At 48.0% G+C, this 24605-nt stretch overlaps 1 protein-coding gene across 1 annotated transcript in view; it reads left to right on the top strand.

The window, feature by feature from the left end:
- Positions 1–24605, top strand: part of LOC118505140 (dynein heavy chain 10, axonemal) — a 37516-nt gene that overhangs the window by 12323 nt on the left and 588 nt on the right. The window contains exons 20-67 of the mRNA XM_036040492.1: positions 76–189; positions 303–895; positions 1007–1168; positions 1239–1344; positions 1423–1505; positions 1585–1876; positions 1946–2104; positions 2175–2327; positions 2410–2542; positions 2683–2768; positions 2926–3060; positions 3147–3353; positions 3604–3737; positions 3813–3893; positions 3960–4155; positions 4246–4397; positions 4485–4566; positions 4805–4913; positions 5327–5447; positions 5543–5712; positions 5830–5971; positions 6038–6087; positions 6965–7090; positions 7557–7679; positions 9090–9220; positions 9293–9715; positions 9782–9886; positions 9964–10122; positions 11123–11233; positions 11376–12179; positions 12254–12611; positions 12681–13461; positions 13532–13736; positions 13852–13994; positions 14245–14449; positions 14530–14689; positions 15904–16077; positions 16274–16653; positions 16730–18484; positions 18555–18626; positions 18703–19314; positions 20079–20240; positions 20337–20508; positions 20590–20721; positions 21363–21715; positions 22087–22191; positions 23100–23201; positions 24410–24556. Of these exons, the coding sequence (XP_035896385.1) occupies positions 76–189; positions 303–895; positions 1007–1168; positions 1239–1344; positions 1423–1505; positions 1585–1876; positions 1946–2104; positions 2175–2327; positions 2410–2542; positions 2683–2768; positions 2926–3060; positions 3147–3353; positions 3604–3737; positions 3813–3893; positions 3960–4155; positions 4246–4397; positions 4485–4566; positions 4805–4913; positions 5327–5447; positions 5543–5712; positions 5830–5971; positions 6038–6087; positions 6965–7090; positions 7557–7679; positions 9090–9220; positions 9293–9715; positions 9782–9886; positions 9964–10122; positions 11123–11233; positions 11376–12179; positions 12254–12611; positions 12681–13461; positions 13532–13736; positions 13852–13994; positions 14245–14449; positions 14530–14689; positions 15904–16077; positions 16274–16653; positions 16730–18484; positions 18555–18626; positions 18703–19314; positions 20079–20240; positions 20337–20508; positions 20590–20721; positions 21363–21715; positions 22087–22191; positions 23100–23201; positions 24410–24556 (11460 nt within the window). The remainder of the gene's footprint in view (positions 1–75; positions 190–302; positions 896–1006; positions 1169–1238; positions 1345–1422; positions 1506–1584; positions 1877–1945; positions 2105–2174; positions 2328–2409; positions 2543–2682; positions 2769–2925; positions 3061–3146; positions 3354–3603; positions 3738–3812; positions 3894–3959; positions 4156–4245; positions 4398–4484; positions 4567–4804; positions 4914–5326; positions 5448–5542; positions 5713–5829; positions 5972–6037; positions 6088–6964; positions 7091–7556; positions 7680–9089; positions 9221–9292; positions 9716–9781; positions 9887–9963; positions 10123–11122; positions 11234–11375; positions 12180–12253; positions 12612–12680; positions 13462–13531; positions 13737–13851; positions 13995–14244; positions 14450–14529; positions 14690–15903; positions 16078–16273; positions 16654–16729; positions 18485–18554; positions 18627–18702; positions 19315–20078; positions 20241–20336; positions 20509–20589; positions 20722–21362; positions 21716–22086; positions 22192–23099; positions 23202–24409; positions 24557–24605) is intronic.

Here is a 24605-nt window from a genome sequence, read left to right as displayed (position 1 = left end):
TGGGGCAGAATGCTTTAAAGATTGAAAACAGTATTGGGAAAGATAAGCAAACGTTTGTTTTACCTTCCGTTGCAGGTTCATTTCTTGCGCAGTCATTTGTATGAAGTGGAAACAATCATCCAGGCCGGGCTTGGTCGATTCACCTGGCAATCCTTTAATATTGGAGCGTACGCGGAAAAATGTCAAACGGTAAGAGCGCACCGACCGATAGGGGAAATGCGTAATTTTACTTACTGTAGCGTTTTAATTATATACTCTCTGTTGGATGGGGAACATTTTTTTTCCAAACCCTGCGCCCGTAGTTAATGAAGAGCTTATCGTCACTCGTATCGCAAATTGGTTACATCAGCAATGACATAAAGGTGCGTATCGAGCGGCTGGAATCGTTCGCGATGTTCGAGCTGGATGGCGACAAAACAAAGGAGCCCCGAGTAATGGCGTCGGAAGTTGTGCTGAAAGCACCGACCCAACAAAAGGAACACCATCATCCGCATCACCACTCGTCGTCCCATCGGCAGCAGCAGCAGCAGCAGCATCACCACCAGCAAGATTCGCGCCACGAAAGTGTCACGCCGACGGACGGTGCGGCGATGGTGCCGGCCATTACGTCCACCCGGGCGGACGAGGCTGGCGAGCAGGAGAAGCGACAAAAGCGGCCGAAGAAGGTGTCCATCAAGGAGACGGACGACAGTGTTAAGCCGTGCCGGGATTACTTCGACGCACTGGAGAAGGATCGCAATGCGAAAACGATCAAGTTGCTGCAGCTGTACGATTCAATAGGGCCGATTCTGATTAAATTGGAAAGCTTAGTGCTCGGTACGTTTACGGGCGAGTGTGCGGAAATGAAATACTACTACAATCACTGGGAGAAACAAGTGTTCGGCTGCTTCACCAGGTACGAGGCCACCTTTGATACACGATACCGCCCTGGCAGCAATATAAACGGCTTTCCCTCTTTCGTTTTTGCCGGGTTTTTCTTTTGTCCGTGTGCATTTGTTTCCATTAGATTTGCAGCGAAAAACTTGGAAAAGTTCATGAACCATCTTCTGCACAATCAACCGTTGTTCGAAGTGGATGCAGTTCTGACGGTGCCGGAAATTCTGATGCGGCCATCGTCCACGGACGCCTACAGCATCATGATCAGCTCGGTGAAAGATTTTTTGCTCCGGTGAGATGTTTTTGCGATTTATTTTAATCAATGCTTGAACCAACGTTGTCTCCTCTTTGTACGTTTGAAGATTGAAGAATTTTAAACGATGGACTGCCGAAACTTGTCTACCGTGTCCCGTGACAAAGTGCGAAGAGAAGGAGTTTTACTTTACCTTCTTCGAAGACGTTGTTCAGGTACGACCGGCGTTACAGAAATAACTCACCGAATGATCCGAACCATAATCTTTGCTAATGCTTCTCTTCTTCAAATAGATCCCACGAGTTTGCGAATTAGTGATAACTCTGCAGCAAAGCGTTCAAAACCTTGTTACCGAAGTGTTGACGTATTTGAAAAGGTAGCTTCTTTTGGGAAAATTGGGAAATCATGTATCATCATCAAATTGAACTTCCCGCGTTTTTCTTCCTTTTCCAAAGCTGGCAAAAGTATCGCAACCTGTGGATGTACGAAAAGATGAGTGTATGTGAAAAGTTTCTCAATCAGAACGTTTCACTGGCACAGCTGGATGAAAAATTCATCTACTACACCCAGATCGTTAATGAGCTCGAGCGTCACAAACCTTTCCACGATATTAAGAGCATTCGCGTGAACCTCAAGCCGCTGATACGGGGAATAGTCGACCATGCGGTGGAGTGGCGTAACACGCTGGGAAACATCCTTGCCGAAAGAACGCGTCAACAGATGATAGAGCTGCACGAACACATGGTGGTAAGTGCGGACATATTGGGCCCCGTCTTGATTATGTTGTTTAATGCGTGTTACATCTCGAAATTGCAGACACTGAGAACGGATTTGGATAAGCATGTTAAAGAACTGTCACATTTCAAGACGGTCATGCAAACCATTCAAACCATTCAATCGACTACGCTGACGGTCGAGCTGAAAATACACGAAATACAGGAGATATACAACATCCTCGAAGAACACCGCATCAAGGTGAGCATGATCGGCGACAGCTAACTCACTGAACCAATATCACAATTTTGTCCTCGACCACATCTTACAGTTCCCGCTCGGTGACATGATTATGGCATACCATTTGGAGAAACGGTGGAAGAAAATTTACCACTCGGCCCTGCTGCGGTCGGGAAAACTGCAACCGACAAAGGCAAAGTTTGCCGAAATCACACAAAAAGAAATACACACGTTCAGCGAAGAGGTACAGCCAATACGCCGGTAACTGTGCTTGGTCCTCATGGAATGGGTTTGTAAAAGATTTTCCATTTTCCTCCCATTTTTAGCTGGCAAAATTTATAACAAAATTCAGAACGGAAGGCCCGGGAACTGTTGGCTTAGATCTGGATAAGGGCGTCGAGTTGATGGATTCGTACGGCAAAGAAATCGACCTAATGGATCGCCAGCGTATCGAGCTAGGTCAGTTTGCTTTGCTTTTATTGTACCGGGGCTTCGACATTCATTTGCGGTCCGTTGTCATCGCTTTCCATTCCTACGAAGTTGGGGAGGTTTCTGTGGAATGCTACTTTTTTTTTTAAATAATTCTCATTCGTTTGCAGAAAATGCTGAAAAACTGTTTGATATTCCATTAACGGATTACAGTGATTTTTTGCAATGCAAGCTTGAATACGAAGAAATACAAGTGGTAAGTGCGTTTCGTTCGCCGGGCGGTACTTGTCTCGTTGCCGGAAGAGTTTAGTGTGAAAGTTCAATTTGTTCTAATTAAATGTGTATGTTTAATAGGAAGAAAGACTAAGTGAGGGTTAAATGGTTTCTTTGTGCTTTCCATCATATCTTTGTAGGTCTACAAGCTGTACGTCCAGCAAAAAGTGGCCCGAGAGAAGTGGTCTCACACGCTGTGGGCCAATCTCAACCCTCAGGCACTGTTGGAAGGACTCGACAATTTCATGAAGGAGTTTCGAATGTTGCCAAAAAATGTGAGTCCTTTTAAAACTGAAGCAGGAGAGCGCTGGGACCACTTCTCGCCTCATCTAACAATGTTTTCTGTTTCTAACGGTCCCAGATACGACAAGCGCCGGTTGGTCAAGCGTTGGACACGAAAATGAAGCAATTCAAATCCTCCATCCCGTTGATGCTGAGCCTGAAGGACGAAGCGCTGCGGGAGCGTCACTGGATGAAGCTAATGGAAAAAACTGGTCAACATTTCGACATGTCACCGGATCGATTCACGCTCGAGAACATGTTTGCGATGGAGCTGCATAAGTATCAAGTAGGTTTATCATTAATTTTTCCAACGGTGGGCTTGCGTTCTGCGGGCTGCTTTCCGTGTCTGATTAATGGAGATAGGGTCCTTGTGGATCAGTGTGAAAACATAAATAATTAACAAGCTGTCACCACACTAATTGTTATTCTTGAAACATAGAATACCCTACTGCGCTGGGTGGCTTTTACGAGCTTGGGGCACATAATAACACCTTGTATTCTTCTTCTGTTTTTGGGAAATGTGTTTCCGTTAAAAGGATATTGCAGAAGAAATAATTAACAACGCAATCAAAGAGCTGGCAATCGAACGCAGCGTTCAGGAAATCGCTCATATCTGGCAGCGAATGTGCTTCAACATGATACGCTACGAAAAGGGAGGCCGTATGCGAGGGTACGTGTGTGATTTATCGAGCTGAAGGAGTCGTGGAGCTGTGCCATAAAATTCGGTTCAACTTTTTTCTCACAGACACATTCTTGGTGCAACGGACGAAATTATGCAAGTGCTAGAGGAAAACTCGATGAATCTACAGTCCATGGCAGCGTCTCAGTAAGTCAACTCGCCACTTGGAATGCATCGTGAGACATGTATCACAAATGTTACTTCTCCCTATAGATTTATCGGTCCCTTCATGCCCACGGTTCAACGGTGGGAAAAACATTTAACACTCATATCGGAAATCATCGACGAATGGGTTAGCGTGCAGCGGAAGTGGTTATACTTGGAAGGCATATTTATTGACGGTGATATCAGCAGCCAACTGCCGGAGGAAGCGAAAAATTTCAACACCATCGACGAGGAATTTCGTGAGGTATGTGGATTGCTATTGATACTCCGGTCAATACAAGTGTAGTTCAACGTAATTATGTTTGTTCTACTGGCTGGCCTGAAACAATAACAGATCATGAAGAATAGCACCGCCAATCCGTTGGTCGTCGATGTTTGTCTTGTACCGGGGAGATTGAACGATTTCATACGGCTCGGATTCGCACTCGACGGTTGTCAGAAATCTTTGAACGACTATCTGGAACAGAAGCGGCGAGCATTTCCCAGGTAATCCGTGTCTGGAAGTCTCCAATGCCACATCCACCTTTCGCACTAAATATTTTATCATTTTCTCACTCACACCTCACCCGACAGATTCTACTTTATATCGACGGACGAGCTGCTATCAATACTGGGCGACAGTGAGCCCACGTGCGTACAGGAGCACATCATAAAGGTGAAGTTTATTTCCGTTCCCCACGAAGCTCCGTGCTAAATACTGTTTACCGTTTCCGGAAGCACCTGCCGTGTTAAACCAGCGTGACACACCCACACACATACACACCGGAAGCACCGGTCATCGGAGCAGCAGTATAGCACGGGTCCCAAAGTTTTACTGCCACTTGGCAAGCTGTTACCGCCAAACTTCCAATTACTCTCGGCGCATTGACGCACACACATTTTCTCACTTGCAGATGTTCGATAACATAAAATCTTTACGATTTGCTAAAGATCGATTTGACACACCGACTGTAACGGCCATGATTTCCAGCGAGGGCGAGGTGATGGAATTCGAGAACCAGGGTATGTATATCATCGCTATCGCCGTTTTCCTGTCCAGCGTGGTGGACGCGGAGGCAAATTGAGCGAACTGCTCCGAACGTCGGGCTGCCAGAGGGTAGACACGTGACGACACGACCATGATGCGCTGGGGGGGGAAAATATTTCACAATTTTTCATTTTATTACCTCACGTTCTGTGTCATGTGCCTGGAAGTTTATTTTATGACACAAAATGTATCAATCGTTCGTCCGTCCTCCCGTGAATGGGCCTTTGTGAAATGTGGTGGCTGTTGGGCGGTTTGCGTGCCGACAGCCGGGTTGCGACGGAAAGACTTTTGCGGCTTTTCACAAGACACAACCACATGGGAGGGGGTGGGAGAAAATGTTACAACATTGTCCCTTTATTGATTTCCATTTGTTTCCACGGTGCAACAGTGCCGGTGAAGGACCGGGTGGAGAACTGGATGAACGAGGTGTTGAAGGAAATGCGTCGGACCAATCGATTTATAACGAAGAAAGCAATCTACCATTACGGAAAGGATCGCGAACTCGCACGGTTAGTGTAAAATTTTTGGTAGCCCAAATGTGTGATATTCCACGCACGTTTCTTTCCATTACCGGGTTGGGTTGCGAATTTCATCTTCATTCTAGGCCCGACTGGATTATGCTGTACCAGGGAATGGTGTGTCTCGCTGCGAATCAGGTCTGGTGGACGGCCGAGGTGGAGGAGGTTTTTGCCAAGGTACGGCACGGTAACAAGCGTGCGATGAAGGAATATCTGCAGGAACAGAACCGCCAACTCGATGAGCTCGTACTGAAAGGTATGGGTCGTGATTGGGCGCACGGCTTTCGGAGCCATTAACCTGGACGATAAATTATCGGCCCAGAAAGTTTTGGAATGTATTTGGGTCACTAATAGGATCGTTTTCTCTCGTTAGTGCGCGCTAATCTGACACCCAACGATCGACTTAAGTTTAAAACCATCGCCACCATCGACGTCCACGCGCGGGACATTATTGAAGGGTTTGTCCGGGATAGTATACTGGACGCGCACGAGTTTGGTTGGGAAAGTCAACTGAGGTAAGATGAATGATTCGGGTGTGTCGATGATTTTGCAGTATAATATACTCGGATTTTTATTGACAGATTTTATTGGATAAGAGAAATGGATAATCTGTTTGTACTACAATGTACAGGTAAGAGAATTTGGTTTCCTGGGACATAGCTCTAAATTTCTCAACAAGTGACCAAATGTCTTAACTCTAGGGTGAACTGTCCCTATTCAGAGTATAGAGTACTTAGATGGGGAGGCACGGTGGTAGAGGCGAAAACGACGCACATGGCAGGACTGGGGTTCAAATCCGATCCGGACCGTTCCCCCGTAGTGAGGACTTTCCAACTTCTTGGTGTCAATAAGTCCACTAGGCCAGAAAGGGCAGGCATGACCTAAGAGGTGGTTAGGCCAAAGAAGAAGTAGTTACAAGTGTCTAATATAACTCAAACAAAAATGCAAAGCTACGTTTATGGAATGAACTCACTACCTTAAAAATCCTGTCCTAGAATCCGTTTTCAAATCGGGTACATTTGTCAGATTTCTGATTACAGTTTCCGGTTAAGGCATTTTTTGAAACCGTCTCTTTCGCCCTCCCAATTCCCATACGTCTGGTTCAATCATTCTCAAACGCTCCCGGCCCGTACGTTTTCGGATGTCGGAAGCTACTTCAAATCCTGTACTAATTACATTTCGTTCTCTGATTGCTCTCCATTGGCCGGATCTCTTCGTGCTGGACGTACCGCACCGGATGGATGGATGGATGACCGGCACGGATGGCATGAAACATTCGTCTTGTTTTGTGCTCCGGCGGTAACCGTCACCGTTGGTGGTCTCAAATCTCCGATCGCCGGCATAAATTGGACCGGACCGGGCCGTCGAATCACTGTCGAACATCATTGCCATATGGTGTACATGGGAAAATCTCTTGAAAACTTCGTATCCTTCGCATCCGTTCGATGCCGATGACGACAACCCCAATGACGGTGACGCTGACGACGACGACGACGATGATTTGATAGGAAAATTCGATTACGGTTACGAGTATATGGGATTAAATGGACGGCTCGTTATTACGCCATTGACTGATAGGATATATTTAACAATCACACAAGCGTTGACGATGAATTTGGGCGGTGCACCAGCTGGTAAGTGATAATCGATACCAGACGGATCGGGGTCTGGTCCCGGCGTACCGAAAGATAAGACATTTGCTGCAGGAATGACGCGGTGGGCGCGCGCGCTCTCGGGATGCCGGGCTGGTACCCGTTGACAACATTCATTTAGATTTTGCATCCATTATGCGGCTACCCCCCTCTCCCGATGGATGTTGTGGCACTCGAAGCCGGCACACAAATTTGGCCCAAAATTGTAGCAAAACAGACAACGGTTTTGCTAATCTCAACAGGGCAACGAAAGCCTTGTTCCCTGTACCGAAACGCGCTTGTGCTTTTCCGTAAGACCCGGCATTCCCGGGCATTTCAGTCCCAGCAGCATTTGTCTCTTATCGGAAAACGGACGTTTGTTCACATGTTTATCTAAGCATTCCTTTGTAACTAACCGAACGGTTCGTACGCTTCTTCCGCCCATGAACCGCCAACACGGCGCTCACAGGTCCTGCCGGTACGGGTAAGACCGAAACGACGAAGGATTTAGCCAAAGCGCTCGCACTGCTTTGTGTTGTAACGAATTGCGGCGAGGGCATGGACTTTCGAGCCGTCGGAACGGTGCTGTCAGGTATGTAGAATAGTTTCAGCTGACGCCTCAATCTTATGCTCGTTATTCTCATTGCCAGCGGGAAGCTGTGCCGTAGAAGTTTTACCGATTTGTTGCCAACGCTGTAGCGTGGGAATGTTAACACAAAATTAATTGTTGTACATGATGTATTTGCCTCTGGCTCGATTTAAAATTTGTTACAAATTTCCTGTCGAAAGTAATGGAGCCAGCAAAAAAGAGCACCCTGGTGGTCGTAGTAGCACGCGAAAGGCTTCGTATAACTTTACCTCATTAAAATAATCAAATTGAATCGGAAAATTTATTTCTCAATTTTACGGTTTAACAGTAATCTGCAAACTAAATATCTGCTGATCTGATAACGTGTGCCGCATTCAGCGCCGGCTGGCAACCTGTAATTTCGACCGGGCATGTATTTCCTGGTTGGCAACCTCCGCCCCATCCCGGACACCAGCTATCAGTACAAGCGGTTTAATCCATCCGCACCACACGGTCAAAACCCCGACCGGGAAGCGAGCGCGAGTGTGTCCGGGGTTTGCAATTCATCCTGATGCTGGTGGCTGATTGTGCTGGTGGCTGGCCACACCAACATCACCACCAACGAAATGGAGCAGTGGCAGCACAATGTTTTAAAACCTTTGCATAACTTCAACCGCAGCACCAGAACGCGCGCTGCCGTCTGCCTGTGTATATGTGTACGAGGCTTTACACCTTTTTTCGCAGAAACCCGGCCCATCCGTGGCGGACCTGTTTGCATTCAGTCGATGGAGTATGGTGGGGACACATTCCGGGGTTGCCTTTTTGGTACTTAAGCTCGCGTCGCGACCTAAAAAGACGCACCGAAACACATAACACCAATCGGTAATCGGCTTTGCGTTTTATAAAACACAAATTGCACTACAAATAAAGCGTCCGTGCGCGTGTGTGTGTTGGTGCGTGCGTGCATCGAAATGGTGATTCAATTTCGTGCCAACCGCAGCTTTGGGGAGGTTGGGTTGGAATCTGAAGTCAGAATTCTAGTTTTGGAGGTTGGGTGGTAAGAGCGGACTTTTTCGATACACATTAAACAAACGAGTGCGGTCGGCTCACCAGGCGCTGTTTAGCTGCGGGATGGGGCTCGAGAGTTCGCACGATTTGCAATTCTATTTGTTTCAATTGTGTCAGATGAGGTGGACTTCTGTTCCCGTTTCGTTGGAATTTTCGGAACTCGCTCGCTGTATAGTTATTTAAAATATCCGTAGGAAATCCTTCCGTAGAACTTCCTACAGTTTTATCAGAAAATCTGTAACCTGAATATCATCTGTTAATCCTGCTTGTGAATATTATTGCAATGGAGATATCAGATTATATTGTAAATTATTCGTCATGAAGTCTAATAATTAATTTTGAAATGTATTCATTAACCATTTCTAGGTCTCACTCAGTGTGGGGCATGGGGCTGTTTTGATGAGTTTAATCGTATAGACATATCAGTGTTGAGCGTAATTTCAACGCAATTGCAAACCATCAAAACGGCACTCGTTTCACGGGTAAAAACATTCATGGTAAGTCATCCAATCATTTCGCCCGTTTTCTTTGAAGCCCATCGAGAGCTAATGCTTCCCCATACATTCCAGTTTGAAGGCAATGAAATCAATCTGGATCCTAAGGTCGGCATCTTTATTACAATGAACCCGGGCTATGCAGGACGTACGGAGCTACCGGAATCGGTTAAAGCCCTGTTCCGTCCCGTCACCTGCATTATGCCCGATCTGGAGCTGATCTGCATGATTTCACTGTTTTCGGATGGTTTCATAACGGCCAAGGTGTTGGCGAAAAAGATGACCGTCCTGTACAAAATGGCCCGTGAACAGTTGTCCAAGCAGTACCACTACGATTGGGGCCTGCGGTCGCTGAATGCGGTGCTGCGAATGGCCGGTGTGAACAAGCGCAAACCTCCGGAAATTTCGGAAGCTGCCACGTTGATGAGGACGCTGTTCGATATGAACTTTCCCAAGTTTGTGTTTGACGATGTGCCGTTGTTTATGGGTCTTATCAAGGTGAGTGTGTTGGTGGTAATTAGGTGTCTCTTAACTACACTTACAACATTATTGATGGCCTGATAGGATTTGTTTCCTGGAGTCGATTATCCGCGTGTAGGCTATCCGGACTTTAACGAAGCCGTAAGAGAAGTTATTGTGGCCGATGGATACGTCATAATTCAGAAACAGGTAGGCTTTTCTAAGTTCTTCTCCTGTATTCATGCTCTCGAGGTTGTTTCCTGCCCTGATTTTAACACTCACTTCAGATGGACAAGGTTCAGCAGCTGTATGAAACGATGATGACTCGCCATTCGACGATGGTGGTCGGTCCGACCGGCGGTGGGAAAACCGTTGTGATCAACACTTTGAAAAAAGCACTAACCAATATGGGTCTGCCAACGAAATGCACCGTGCTTAACCCGAAGGTAAGCTACATTCAAACACATTACATTTATTATTTTCCTTACAACCTAAATCCAATATCGAAAATGTTCATCAATTCTAAAAGCTGCTGCCGAATTGTATTTTTTGTATCTCCTACCGATCGACGTTGGTGAAATAGTTAGATCAAAAGCACACCAGAACTTCGCTAGCCACGAATGTTTTTGACCCTTTCCTGAGGGTTTCTAACCTATGAAAAGTATACATCTCACACTACAACTTCACCGGTATATTTTCAAAGAACTTGAGCATGCCAATATCAACTAATGGCGAATCTTTGCAAGGCGTCCATGACCGTTCCAAACATATGCATGCTACCGGTCAGACAAAAATGCATTCCCGAACCGGACCGCCGTACTCTCGAACGATGATGCAAATAATCGTTATCTTGCAATCGGGTACGCAAAGATAGGCTCTTTGTGCGATTGGATCCATTTCGATGCACTTCCACAGTCAATCCAATTTTGAAACTGGGCGAGCGAAGGCTTCACACGGCCAGCAGCGGCAGCGTGATGCTGATGCTTACAGTAGTGCCAACCCGAACTCACGTATAAATTAACGGACGGAAGGGGTCCTTATTCATCCAAACCCATGCAGAGTAAAAACCATCCTGCTAGGCATCTGAGATGATGACGGGTATGCTCATCCCGTAAAATCGATGCCTTTCTCTTCAGAACAGCCACTTGATGCGAAGAGAGTAAGCAATCGCAAATGATATAGGCAATAGTGGCCAACGGGCTGTAGGCTTCTTTTTTTTTTCTTTCCTAAAAATGAGTTGGTAGATTGGATGAGATGGATTCGTTTCAAATTCTGGCAATTTTGTTTTTTTTTCTGCAGCTTCGTTCAAATGCTCTAAATGTTGACTGAATATATGATACCTTTTATGCCCGAATGGTCCTCAGAAAATTTCAATCATCAGAAAGAATCCCCTTTTTTACCGGCCGTGCTCATCATTTTCAATATCCCTTTTTGTGACTGTTGCAGGCTTGCTCGGTCATAGAGCTGTACGGATTTCTCGACCCCAATACCCGCGACTGGGTCGATGGATTGTTCTCCAACATATTCCGAGAGATGAATAAACCCACTGACCGCGATGTAAGTATCGTTCGCGTACGATATTGATCCATGTTCCCTTTTATCAGCCACATCGGACCATAGCAGGGGTCGATAGCTGCCCTTTTCTTCCCAATGATCCTGGCTAATGAGAGAGGCCTCCTGCACGCCTTTATCGTTCCAGGAACGTCGGTACGTTTGCTTCGACGGAGACGTCGATGCGCTCTGGATCGAAAACATGAACTCCGTCATGGATGACAACAAACTGCTGACGCTGGCGAACGGGGAGCGCATTCGGCTAAATAGTTACTGTGCGCTGCTGTTTGAAGTTGGCGATCTAGCTTACGCTTCGCCCGCGACAGTTTCGCGCGCCGGCATGGTGTACCTCGATCCGAAAAACCTTGGCTACGTGTGCTACTGGGAACGGTGGCTTAAAACGCGCTACCTTGAGGAGCAGGAAATGTTGCAAAAAACGTTCACCGCCCTTGTCCCGATTGCGATCGATTACATTCTGGAGGGTGTCGACGGAAATAATCAGGAAGATCCGCTGGAGCTGGTCATTCACCAGACGAATCTCAACATGGTGGTACAGCTGTGCCAATTTTATGACGCTCTGTTTCCGATGAAAACCTCCGCTTGTCTGCACGAGGAGGATGTGGTCGAGTGTGGTTTCGTGCAGTGTGTGTATCTTTCGCTCGGCGCTTCTTTGCTCGAGGAGTCTCGCCTGCGTTTTGATGGGTTTGTGAAGCGAAACCTTGAAATGATTGCGGCGGAAGATACGCGGGACAGTCCTGCCACGACGGGGCAATTACCCACATCAAAACCGACGCTGTTTGACTATTTCTTTGACATCGAACGGAAGCAGTGGCTTGCGTGGGAATGGGTCATCCCCAGCTACGAGCATGATGTGACGCTGAACTTCAGTGACATACTGGTGCCTACGATGGACACCATGAAGATAGAGAAAATACTGGATCTAATGAACCGGGTAAAGGAAATTGTTTTGAACACGAAATTCGAAAATAATAATGTTCTTCTTTAATGCCTCTTCGAATATTCCAGGTTCGTCGGCCGGTTGTTCTAGTGGGCGATCCTGGAACGTCCAAGACAGCAGTCATATCCCACTTCCTACGACATCTTAATCGGGACTCGTTCGTTGTGCTAAATATCAACTTTTCCTCGCGTACATCTTCGATGGACGTCCAGAAAACGATTGAAGCAGCGGTGGAAAAACGAACAAAGGACATTTTTGGACCACCGGTAGGAAAGAAGCTGGTCACCTTTATCGACGACATGAATATGCCACAGGTGGACAGCTACGGCACACAGCAACCAATCGCTCTGCTCAAGCTGCTGCTGGAAAAGGAGGGAATGTTCGATCGAACCAAGGATTTGAGTTGGAAGAAGTTCAAAGACATGTGTAAGTGTGGCGAACACCTTTCAATAACGCGTCGATTACGTACTGACTGACTGACCCCATCCTTTCCAGCATTTATCGCCGCGATGGGTCGGGCCGGAGGTGGTCGCAACGAGGTGGACTCTCGCTTCATATCCATGTTTTCCGTGATGAACATTATCTTCCCCAACGATGAAACGCTGCACCACATTTACATGTCCATCCTGAAGGGCCATCTGCAACCGTTCGCTCCGGAGCTTGGCACGAACGCGAACAAACTGATAGAGATGACGCTGGCGCTGTTTAAAACGCTCGTTACGAAGCTACCTCCAACGCCTTCCAAGTTCCACTACATATTCAACATGAAGGATTTGTCCCGCATCTTTGCCGGGCTGCTACAGATCCATCCCGGCTTCGTGAAAGAAACGCGCCATCTCGTCCGCGTGTGGCGGAACGAGTTTGCGCGCGTTATCTGCGATCGGTTGATAAACGAGCAGGATCAACAGTTCATGGAGCAACAAATTAGCGAGCAAATAATGGAACAATTTCCGATTCCGCGTAGCTTCCGGCACACGGTGCAGGTGGAACCGACCCAGCAGGGCCGGCTCGAATCGAGAATTAAAAGTGCCGTCGTGGAGCTGTCGACCGCGCAGTACGCGCTGCGAGATCCGCTCCTGTTTGGCGATTACCGCAACGCTGTCAATCCCGCCGAGGAGCGGTACTACGAGGATTTGCTCGATTATGAAGCCATATACTTCCTGTTTCAGGAAATATTGATGGAGTACAACGAGCAGCGCGGTAAAATGAATCTGGTGCTGTTTGAGGATTGCCTCGAGCATCTGACGCGCGTGCATCGTACGTTGCGGATGCATCGGTAAGCGTGTTGGTGAAATTAATTTTAGCTCACAGCCTAAATGCGCTAACACGTCGTTGGTCTTCCGCAGCGGTCACGTAATGCTGGTCGGCATCGGTGGATCGGGCAAGCAGAGCATTACCCGGCTGGCAGCTTTTGCGGCCGGTTGCGAGATTTTCGAAATTGTGCTCAGTCGCGGCTACAACGAGGCATCCTTTCGGGAGGATTTAAAAACGCTCTTTCTGCAGGTCGGAGTGAAAAACACCAAGACATGCTTCATCTTTAAAGCCGCACAAGTAAGTTTCTAACTCCGTGGCGGTTGTGAGTCCGGCGTGTTTTCAATTTAAAATGTTTGTTTTCCTGTTTTTTGTTTTGCTTTAATTCATTTTCCCCCCCTGCGCCGGAACATAGATTGCGGAAGAAGGATTTCTGGAGTTCATAAATAATATTTTAACCACTGGAATGGTGCCAGCAATGTTTACCGACGACGAAAAGGATCAGATAATTGGTCAGTGCCGCGGTGCAGCGCAGGAAAATGGCTACGCGCCGAGCAAGTAGGTTGAGACGCTGTATTTATTACGCTGCCCGAACTTTTCACAGCTGCTGGCGCGTGGTTTATTGGCTTCGTGCTAAAAAGCAAGCAGCCTGTAGCTACTGCTGCGCTCCGCCCGGTGCCTGTGTTGTGTTTGCGCTGATTTCCTGATGCTTTTCCGGCACGCCATTTTAAATCCATTTATCGCATCTTTCATTCTTGCTTCGCGCTCCCGGTTCGGCCGTTCGGCGCACGGTTTCCACTTCCGGCAGGGACGGTGTTTGGTCGTTCTTCCTCGATCGTGCCGTACGCAATCTGCACGTGGTGCTCTGTATGTCGCCCGAGGGCGACGCACTACGCAATCGGTGCCGTAATTTCCCCGGCCTGGTGGGCAGCACTACGATTGATTGGGTGTTTCCATGGCCGCAGCAAGCGTTGTTTGCCGTGGCGAAGGTATTTCTCGCCGATCATCCCAAGGTAAGCTAAGCTAAACACCCTGCAGAACTCTTCTAACTTGCACTCCCGGTGTGTTCGGGCCGGTCCGTGTTATGTTGCAGATTCCGGAAAACTATCGAGAACCAATCATTGCCCACATCGTTCACGTTCATCAGTCGCTGAAGGGCTACAACCTGCAATATCTGATGAAATTACGACGAAAGAACTTTGTCACACCGAAGCACTATCTTGATTTCATCAATACGTACTTGAAGCTGATCGGTAAGTTGAGCAGCTAATAGATACGCGTATCTGATCGGGCAAACGAGAAGTGCTCGATGCTCTGCAAATCCTCGATTATAGCAGCAACATTGACAGCGCGAGGGAGCGTGCATTGTTACCAAAGTTGTAGTGCTGCTGCTCCGATTATCTGGAAGCGTTTATGTGTGTAGCAAGCTGAGTGAATTTGACGAAAACACCCATATCAATTTGTTTCCATGGCAAAACTGGGCAGAACTGCTGTCAGCAGCACCGACCGGTCCGCTGTAACGCTGTCTATCAAATGTCTCATCGCTCAGTCAACCGTCGCCCGTTTTATTTCGTGCATCGTTTCTCATGCGATACGGGGAAAAAACGATTCTCGGTTTAGTAGCCCCGGTTTTTGCGCAGAGAGCGTGTTCTGTGTGGTCCATAATTAATTAGCCCAGTATTATCCGGAATAATCGATCATTGCCTTGTTTTTCGCTTTTTTTGGAGAGGCATAGACACACTTTGCCTGTGTGGTGAAGCCTGTGTGCACGCCATCAGCTTCGGTCCTCCGGTTTCCGGTTTATCCGGCACCAGAAGTGTGCGGCTGGAAAGAGCTTAGTCACATCAAGCAGAAGCACTAATATGTGTGCTCGCTGCCTCGCATCCAAATTTTCTTCCCATGCCCCCTCCGTCAAGTCCCGCACCGAACGAGGATACAAGGCATCGGGATTCTATCGGTTTCTCGATGCCATGGACCATCGAATCGTGTTTCGCAACACCTACTCTGGTGCTATCGTTTTTATTTTTCATCCTCTGATGGGTTCCTTCCGTACCGGATGTCACTGTTGCGTTGTGGACGTAGGTGCGGAAGATGTGGCAGGAGCGAAATAGCTACTACGGCCTATCGGTAAAGCCTCTTGGTCTCGTTGGGCGAGAAGAAGGAGGCAAGTAGCATTCCAAGCGAATCATCCCGGGAAACGGAGTGTTTCAGCTAGATACGGTTACACCACTAGCAAAGGGCAAGCCGGTATACGCGGGAAAAGGGCCCGAATCGAACGTCATGCGGAGGTGTGAGAAGAAAATAAATATAATATACAGTGTGTGCCTGGGCCAAAGACAGACCTGGGGAAAACCAACGACTAAAGAGCAACAAAAAAACCCACACACACACCAACTAGCCTCACAGAAGCCCTGCTCTAGCAAAATAAATGTTCATCTTTCATTTTCAATTTGTCACGCTTCGCCAGAGGAGAAAGATAATTTCATCATGCAACAGTGCTCTCGACTATCGGATGGAATCGAGAAAATTAATGAAGCCTCACTTCAGATCGATCATTTGAGTATCATCGTCGAGGAGCAGCGGGAAAATGTCATCAAAGCGGCGGACCATTGTGAATCGATGCTGACGGGAATTGAGACATGTAAGTATGGCAGAAGCGACTACCAGCTTCTCCCCCCGGGCTACTGGGGGAAAAAAGAGTTTCGTGTGTGTGTGAGTGAGTTTGTGGATGTTTTCGAGGAATTTGGAACACATTCCCAACCCGCCGGGAATCGATGTATTTTATCGACTGGTACTTCTTGATGAAACTTCTCTACACCGCTGTTATTTTCCCCTAGCGACCGAAAAGGCGAACGTGAAGAAGCTGGAAGCGTCCGAGAAGTCGGTCGAGGTAGAGCAACAGAAGAAAATTATCACCGTCGAGAAGGCGGAAGCGGAAGAAGCGTTGGCAGCGGCCCTGCCCGCACTGGAGGTGGCCCGATTGGCTCTGTCGGATTTGGACAAATCGGATATCACTGAGATTCGCAGCTTTGCCACACCGCCCGAACCGGTCCAGGTCGTGTGTGAATGTGTGGCCATCATCAAAGGTTACAAGGAAATCTCGTGGAAAACGGCCAAGGGCATGATGTCGGAGGGAAGCTTTTTGCGTAGCTTGCAGGAGCTGGACTGTGATTCTATCACGCAAAAGCAGGTAGCAACGGTCCGGGCTAACATGAAGGTAAGCGGGTAGATACATTGTGATGCAGAGGTGAAGAAGAAAAAAAAGCCCCTCATAATATGCTCTCCCACCACAGAGATCTCAAAAGCTGGACGAAATGCAAAGCATTTCGAAGGCCGGATATGGCTTGCTGAAGTTCGTGCGTGCCGTGCTCGGCTACTGTGACGTGTTCAAGGAGATCAAACCGAAAAAGGATCGTGTCGCGTTCCTGGAATCGGAGCTGAACGGCCAGATTCGGCTGCTGGTAAAGCTGACGAACGAAATCGGCAAGCTGGAGGACGAGCTGACGGAGCTGAACACCAAGTACGCGAACGCGATCAAAGATAAGCAAATGCTGCAGGAAATGATGGAGCAGGCGGAAAGGCGGCTGCGCGCGGCCGACAAGCTGATATCCGGTCTCAGCTCCGAGCGTGACCGGTGGGTGATCGATCTGGGCAAGCTGCAAATCGAACGAACGAAAGTCATCGGAAATGCCTTGTTATCGTCCTCGTTTCTCGCCTACATGGGCCCATTTTCCTGGGAGTTCCGCAAAGCGATTCTCTTTGATGATTGGCATGCGAACGTGGTCGAGCAGGAAATACCGTTCACCGAGCCGTACCGCGTGAACGCGAATCTTTCGAGCGATCTCGAGCAGAGCACGTGGGCCTCGGAAGGGCTGCCGCCGGATGAGCTGTCCATACAGAACGGCATACTGACGACCCGGGCGTCCCGGTTTCCGCTCTGCATCGATCCGCAGCAACAAGCGCTCACGTGGATAAAGAAGCGCGAAACGCCCAACAATTTGAAGACGCTCTCGTTCAACGATAAGGACTTCCTGAAGCAGCTCGAGATGGCCATAAAGTATGGGACACCGGTACTGTTTCAGGATGTGGACGATTACATCGATCCGGTGATAGATAACGTTCTCGAGCGTAACGTGCGAATACAGGCGGGCCGGCAGATCGTCGTCATCGGCGACAAGGAAGTGGACGTGGACGCTAATTTCCGACTGTACCTCACGACCAAGCTGGCCAATCCGAACTTTGATCCGGCGGTTTACGCGAAAGCCCAAGTCATTAACTACACCGTCACCGTGAGCGGGTTGGAGGATCAACTGTTGAGTGTGGTTGTGCGTGCGGAACGGTCAGATCTTGAGGAGCAGCGCGAAACGCTCATTGCCGAAACGAGTGCGAATAAAGCGTTACTTCAAAATCTGGAGGATTCGCTGCTACGCGAGCTGGCAACATCGACGGGCAACATGTTGGACAACGTCGAGCTGGTAACGACGCTCGAGAACACCAAGGAAAAGGCTGCCGAAGTATCGCAAAAGATTGTACTGGCGGAACAAACGTCGAAAGAAATCGATATTCTTCGTAACGGGTACAGGTTGGCAGCGCAGCGCGGCGCCATCTTATACTTCGTACTCTCGGACATGGCGGCCGTAAATGCGATGTATCAATATTCGCTCAACTCGTATCTGGAAGTGTTCAGCTATTCGCTACGCAAAGCCGTCCCCGACAATGTTCTCTCGAAGCGGTTGGATAACATTATCAACACACTGACGCGAAACGTGTACGATTACGGGTGTATCGGCATTTTCGAGAAGCACAAACTGCTCTACTCCTTCCAGATTACGATCAAGCTGGAACAGAACAGTGGCAACTTGTCGCAGACAGAGGTGGATTTCTTCATCAAGGGTAAGGTATCGCTTGAGAAAACCGATCGTCCCTGTCCGGTAACGTGGATCAGTGAGAAGGGTTGGCAGGATATCGTTATGCTGGGCGAAATGTTTCCGGAAAAGTTCGGCGACCTACCAGGACACATCGAGCGCAACATCTACGAGTGGAGCAGTGTAAGAACAGTCAATTAGAAGTCTTAAAGGATTACACTTTAAATAATTCATTTATGTTCATTTCAAACAGTGGTATGATCTCGACGACGTCGTGGGTTATGAATATCCGGGAAACTTTGAAGAGCGCATGTCACCTTACGATGTAGGTTTGGGGTTGAAATATGGAGCCATTTAATTAGGAATATCTTCAATTTCAATTGTTTCCGTGGTTTTTGCAGCACCTGTTGCTGATGAGATGCCTGCGGGTAGACCGTGTGTACCGGATGCTCAACAACTACGTCTCGCAAACCATGGGCGAAGAGTTTATCACACCACCAATTCTAAGCTTTGATTCCATCTACGAACAATCGACCGCCTCCACACCGGTGGTGTTTATCCTGAGCCCGGGTTCCGATCCAACCTCCGATCTGATGAAGCTTGCCGACCGCTGCGGTTTCGGGGGCACGAAGTTTAAACACATCTCACTCGGCCAGGGCCAGGAAGGGGCAGCACTGAAGCTGCTCTACTCGGCGCTCGAGCAGGGCTTATGGTTGATGCTGCAGAACGGCCACCTGCTGATCAGTTTCATCAAAACGCTGGAGAAAATAATCGATTCGATCGAGAAACCTCACCCGGACTTTCGGCTCTGGATAACGACGGACGCGACGCCAACATTCCCGATTGGCATACTGCAAAAGTCGCTGAAAGTCGTTACCGAGCCACCGAACGGGTTGAAGATGAATCTGCGGGCCACATTCTTCAAACTTCGCCAGCAAACACTTGACTCCTGCACCCATGCCGCGTTCAAACCATTAGCATACGTACTGGCGTTCTTCCACGCCGTGCTACAGGTAAGCGAATTCCAACCGGAGCTTATCCAGCAGCTAGATTTATTTCTCCACAGGTTAGACGAAACCATCTGGCGGCAGTCATTGCCGTCAGCTTCGCTTTCAATGCACATCAGCGGGTTGCATGGGACGCTGCAAAGAAAGTTGGATGTAAATTTTATCTTGCCCTCCGCCGCTGCAATCCCTCATGAATAATAAGAGTCGTGATTTTTTACCATCCTTCTTTCATCTTCGCAAATCCTCTAAATCAGATAACGCCGCCCGCTCTATCCCACTGATGCGTGCTGGTGGGCTGGGATTCTCCCGTGCGAATGTAAACTTTGCCAGACGGGTGACGGTGGAAAAATGCAATCGTGCACTTTTCTTCCCTCGTTTACTTCTGTAGAACTTCCACCCTCACACAGTGCGATATTCATGCAAATGACTCGGTGTTTAGCGAGCGAGAGAACGAGAAGAGAAAAGGAACGCAAAGAAGTAAATCCATGCAAATCTTTTGAAGTTATGATGCATATGATCGCCGGATGATGATGATGATGATGGCTGGAAGACTCCCATCAACAATCCTTATCATTACGCAAATGCACTCACATCGGAAAGTGCCCAAGGGAAATTTGGAGAGTATCTCTTCCAGCCGGTGGGGTATTTTGTGCATATTGTTCAAACAAATGTGACATCAGGTTTTGCTGTTGTTAGATATTTCATTCCTAATTATTAGCTGCTGGTGCTGTTACTATTGAGCTCTACTTGATACTTATTTTCTTGAACAGGAACGCAGAAAATATGGAAAGCTGGGCTGGAACATCTGTTACGACTTTAATGAGTCAGACTTCAACGTATGTCTGCAGATTCTCGATACATACCTTACGAAGGCGGTGGATTCCCGGGATAGTCGCCTTCCGTGGAATAGTTTGAAATATTTAATTGGAGAGGTACGGTTGCAGCTGACTTGAAGCACTGATATCGCACTGAGCGTGCGTTTTATAATCCACACTTCTTCTGCTTTCTCCCCCGTCACGCTGACATAGGTCATGTACGGTGGGCGAGTAATAGACGACTTCGATAGGCGCGTGGTAAAAACGTACATGGACGAGTACATGGGAGACTTCCTGTTCGATACGTTCCAACCGTTCAATTTCTACGCTGACGAATCATTTACCTACGCACCGATTGCGGCACCCAATCGAGATGAATTTATCGGTAAGAGTCCTTGAGCCCATGCCCATTGTTTCTCTGTTGCGCGTTCTCCCGGCCTAACAACGCGCTGGTTTATCATTTCAGCCACCATCGATAAGCTGCCACTCAACAACACGCCGGAAGTGTTTGGTTTGCATTCAAACGCCGAGATCGGATACTATACGACGGCGGTACGCGAAACTTGGGCGCACCTGATTGATTTGCAACCACAAACCGGTAAGTAGGGTGGATGGAGCGCAGTTCACGTACCATTCCGAGCGGATGATAAGGGTTACTGTGCGTCATAGGTATTGCGAGGTATTGCGAGAGACTCTGAATAGTGCTGAAGTGCTTTGTAGAGCTCTGCGGTTTATTAACTTTTCAAACGTTTGCAACCGAGCCTTTAAAGTAATAAGTTTAAAGATAATATTTAAATATCGATTTATTCTGCCACGGCCACTTCGGGATAGTTTGCGTGGGTGATACGGGGCTGCAACCCGCTCCGGAAGAAAATGGTATGTAAGGTTTCAGTTTCAATTCGCCGGAATCGGCCATCAATTTCTCGGCACCGTTGTATTTATTTAGCTTCATGCACCGTAAACCTAGTTCGATTGCAAATAAGCACATTTTGTTGATTGATGAACATGCAAACATAAACACTGGCGCGACCGTTAAACACCTTTTGTACGCGAACTGCATGCTTTCACACGTAGCTTTTTCCCTCGCGGGGGTCATCAATCACACTTGTCGACAGGATCGAGCGCTTTTCGGCAAAGTCACGGTCTTAGCACATGTTTGAAATTTTACGCCTCAACAATGACAATATGGCATAAAACTATGTTCCCTCCCTTCCCCGCGTGTAATCGCTTCGTCATCAGGTGCGGACACGGGCGGCATCAGCCGGGACGAGTTTATCGACAGGGCGGCCGTGGACATACTGAAAAAGCTGCCGAAACCGTTCGATATATGGCGCGTGAAAAAGGCGTACCAAGTCAACATTACGCCCATCTGCGTGGTGCTGCTGCAGGAGCTGGAACGCTACAACCGGCTGATCCAGCGGATGGAGCACACGCTGAACCAGCTCCGCAAAGCGCTGGCCGGCGAGATTGGCATGGACGCGGTGCTCGACAATGTTGCTCATGCATTATTCAACGGCCAGCTGCCGGATGACTGGCGTAAGCTGGCACCGGCCACCTGCAAACAGCTCGGTGACTGGATCGAACATTTGCTGGTAAGTGCAGCCTGCTCACACACACCCAAGGTCGAGACCAGGCATTAGCTACGGCGACGACCATATCGTCGGAGAAGGATCGACCGGGACCGGCCACCTTGGTTGGTCGCTGTAGATTGACGCACACAACCGCTAACAACAGCGGGAAGCGCGGGATTAACGAACTTTCGGACCACCAGGGCGCTAATTAAAAAACGCAAAACTTTTCCGTGACGTGTGAAATTGCTCGTTTAAATTTTCCGTACATTTCTTTTTTCCTTTTTTCTCCCACCCCCCCCCCCCCCCCCCCCCCCGGGCGTTACTAATGATGTTTGGTGCTGCTGCTGCTGTGAATCAACCCTTGGCACGATTGTGCGTGTGTGCGAGAGCAGCGAAGATCACAGCAGTATAAATATTGGTCAGTGTCCGGTGAACCGCTGGTGATGTGGCTGTCCGGACTGCATATACCGGAAAGTTATTTAACCGCGTTAGTTCAGGTAAATTAAACAAACAGCATATAAATTACATAACCCCATCCCTCTAGGGTCGAAGTCCCGCTTACATGCATTACGGTGGAATTACCGGGATGCGATGCAGTGATTGGCTGGTGTAATGATGAAGCCGACTATTGTAGCTATTTGATCTCGTGTGTGGAGCTCTTCGTCCATTCGCGACCTACAGAACTATCGGCCAAATCAAGAGCATTAGGCGGGGCGTTAGGATAGTTTTGCAGCGTACCCATTCATTAAGCTCATTAAATTCATCGTGTGTGTGATGTTGCTGATTGGGTGGCCTGGTGGTTTAGTGATAATGTGGCTGAACTAACACACGACCGAGCTGGAATCGAATCTGATCCGAATTATGTCTAAACATTCATCCTGAAGTTGTAGTGTCATGTTAAAAGGAGAATATTGTCGAATATTGATAATCCTGGACTGTTACTAATCTGAAGAAAAATATTATTTTAAACTGTTCACTAGCTATCTTCAAGCTCTTCCCAAAAATTCCAATGATCCCAGCAATGGTTATACGGAACCTCTGAAGTAAAGGTTCCAAAGGAGAAATAGAATTTATTCTAGCTAATTCCAGCAACACTGTCTACCTCTCCAAGGACTAGTGAATCAAATCTCACCAAACACCTATGCTCTAAATCCATGTCCATTTGCTTTAAATCTCCATCAAATTAAATTCATCCGTGACAGGTTCCCTGTAAACAAGAGTCGCCAAGTGAGATATTAAATACTTCCAATTTCAATTTTCCAGCTTGGTTCTAGCCGGAATGCATGGGGCAACGCGATTTGCATATTCATCGCTCAACTTCACATCCACTTGCATCCTTGTTCTGTGCGCACTTATCGACCTATCAAAGTTTAATTTTCTTTTTCTCGTTGGAAATTATTTGCAGATCGCTTGTCGGAAGAACAACTGGCCATTGGATCGTTCGACACTGTTCACGTCCGTGACGAGGTTTCTGCGCGAGGACGAAATCGAAGAGCGACCCGAAGCGGTAAATCAATTTGGATTAATCTCTTTCTCTACGATTTCATTAGATCCGTTTAGATTAGTACGATTCGCACCCTGCCAGGCCACATTCTGCACCCCAGATCCTTTTCGGTCTGGCTGTGTGTGTGTGAGGAAGAACACACGTAAATCGTCCTAGCATGCAGAAGATTTTCCGCATCTTTCCCATCTGAACGTTTGCGATTGCAATTCGATTAGAAGCAAAGAACTCGGATGCTTTCCTGCTGTTGTTGTAGCCGTTGGCAGTACCGAGGCCGGCCATATATTACCCGCCCCATACCGAGCGTCCCGAGGAATCGGGAACCAGCCGAATTGGATTGAATCAAATCACATCCTGCCGTTGCCTGTGGTGTTAAAGACATTTTTCTTACCCCGAGGCCTGTGTGATGTGGGTGGGGGGTGTGACGTCTATTGGTCGCACGGGATAGTTGGAGAGGGTAATTTCTTCGTTGGTCTCTTTATCGGTTTGTAGCACTACGTTGATAACTGCGCCGCTTATTGATTATGGTTTGCAGGGTCCATACTGACATGCTAAGCTAGTCCGTCAATTCCACAAATCGAATCGATTTCAGCATAAATCCAATAATGCATCTGCTCTAGGGGCAGTGATCGATGTCTTAGGCTTGTAGTTGACATTGAATTACACATGTTCCACACTTGACATTTGCACAACTGAGCACGGCAAGCCTCTGATTCCTCTGAGTCGCTACTGTTTGCTAGCCGAGCGATGCAGAATGTGATGTATGCGGCAACAAAACAAAAGCACAGATTTGAAAAAGTTCAACGTTGAAAAGAAATAGACATAGGGAAATTTATTTGTTGCAGCTTTATTAAAAGAGCATTTTGTTTTTTCGCACTGCTGCAACGCTACTTCGGAAGCGCGTAGCGGCAAAAGGGCTAGGTGATGCTTTGTGTTGTTGTGTTAGGTTCTTTTGCACTACAAATATGTTCCAAACAGTGGCGACCAGGACGGGCTATCTGCAGTGCTGTAGCCGGGTCGTTCCACTGCGTCCCGCAACCCCCCGCCCTACCCCATCCCGTAGCCCCAATCGTATGCAATTTGTCTTATTTGTACGTTCATTCTTCTCGGTGCTGTTTTCTCCGCTGGGACTCCGCTCCCGGAACATCGCCGTGGTCTGATCTGCTCCTGGCCATCGGTACACGCCCGCGCTCGGATGATGGTGATAAATGCAGGGCTGCTACGTGACCGGTTTGTACCTTCAGGGTGCACGCTGGGATCCGGAAAACCGATGCCTGACACGTTCGACTCCGAAAGTGCTGGTCGAACCGTTGCCCGTGCTCTCGATTGTGCCGATAGAAACTCACCGACTGAAATTACAAGTAAGTAAACGCGCCCGGGCCACAGACACAGACTGCTCCCTAGCAGCTT

The sequence above is a fragment of the Anopheles stephensi genome, chromosome 2 (genome assembly GCF_013141755.1).
Source record: "Anopheles stephensi strain Indian chromosome 2, UCI_ANSTEP_V1.0, whole genome shotgun sequence".
NCBI lineage: Eukaryota > Metazoa > Arthropoda > Insecta > Diptera > Culicidae > Anopheles > Anopheles stephensi.
Note: the sequence above shows the minus strand (reverse complement) of the source record. Positions and strands in the feature narration are given on the sequence as shown.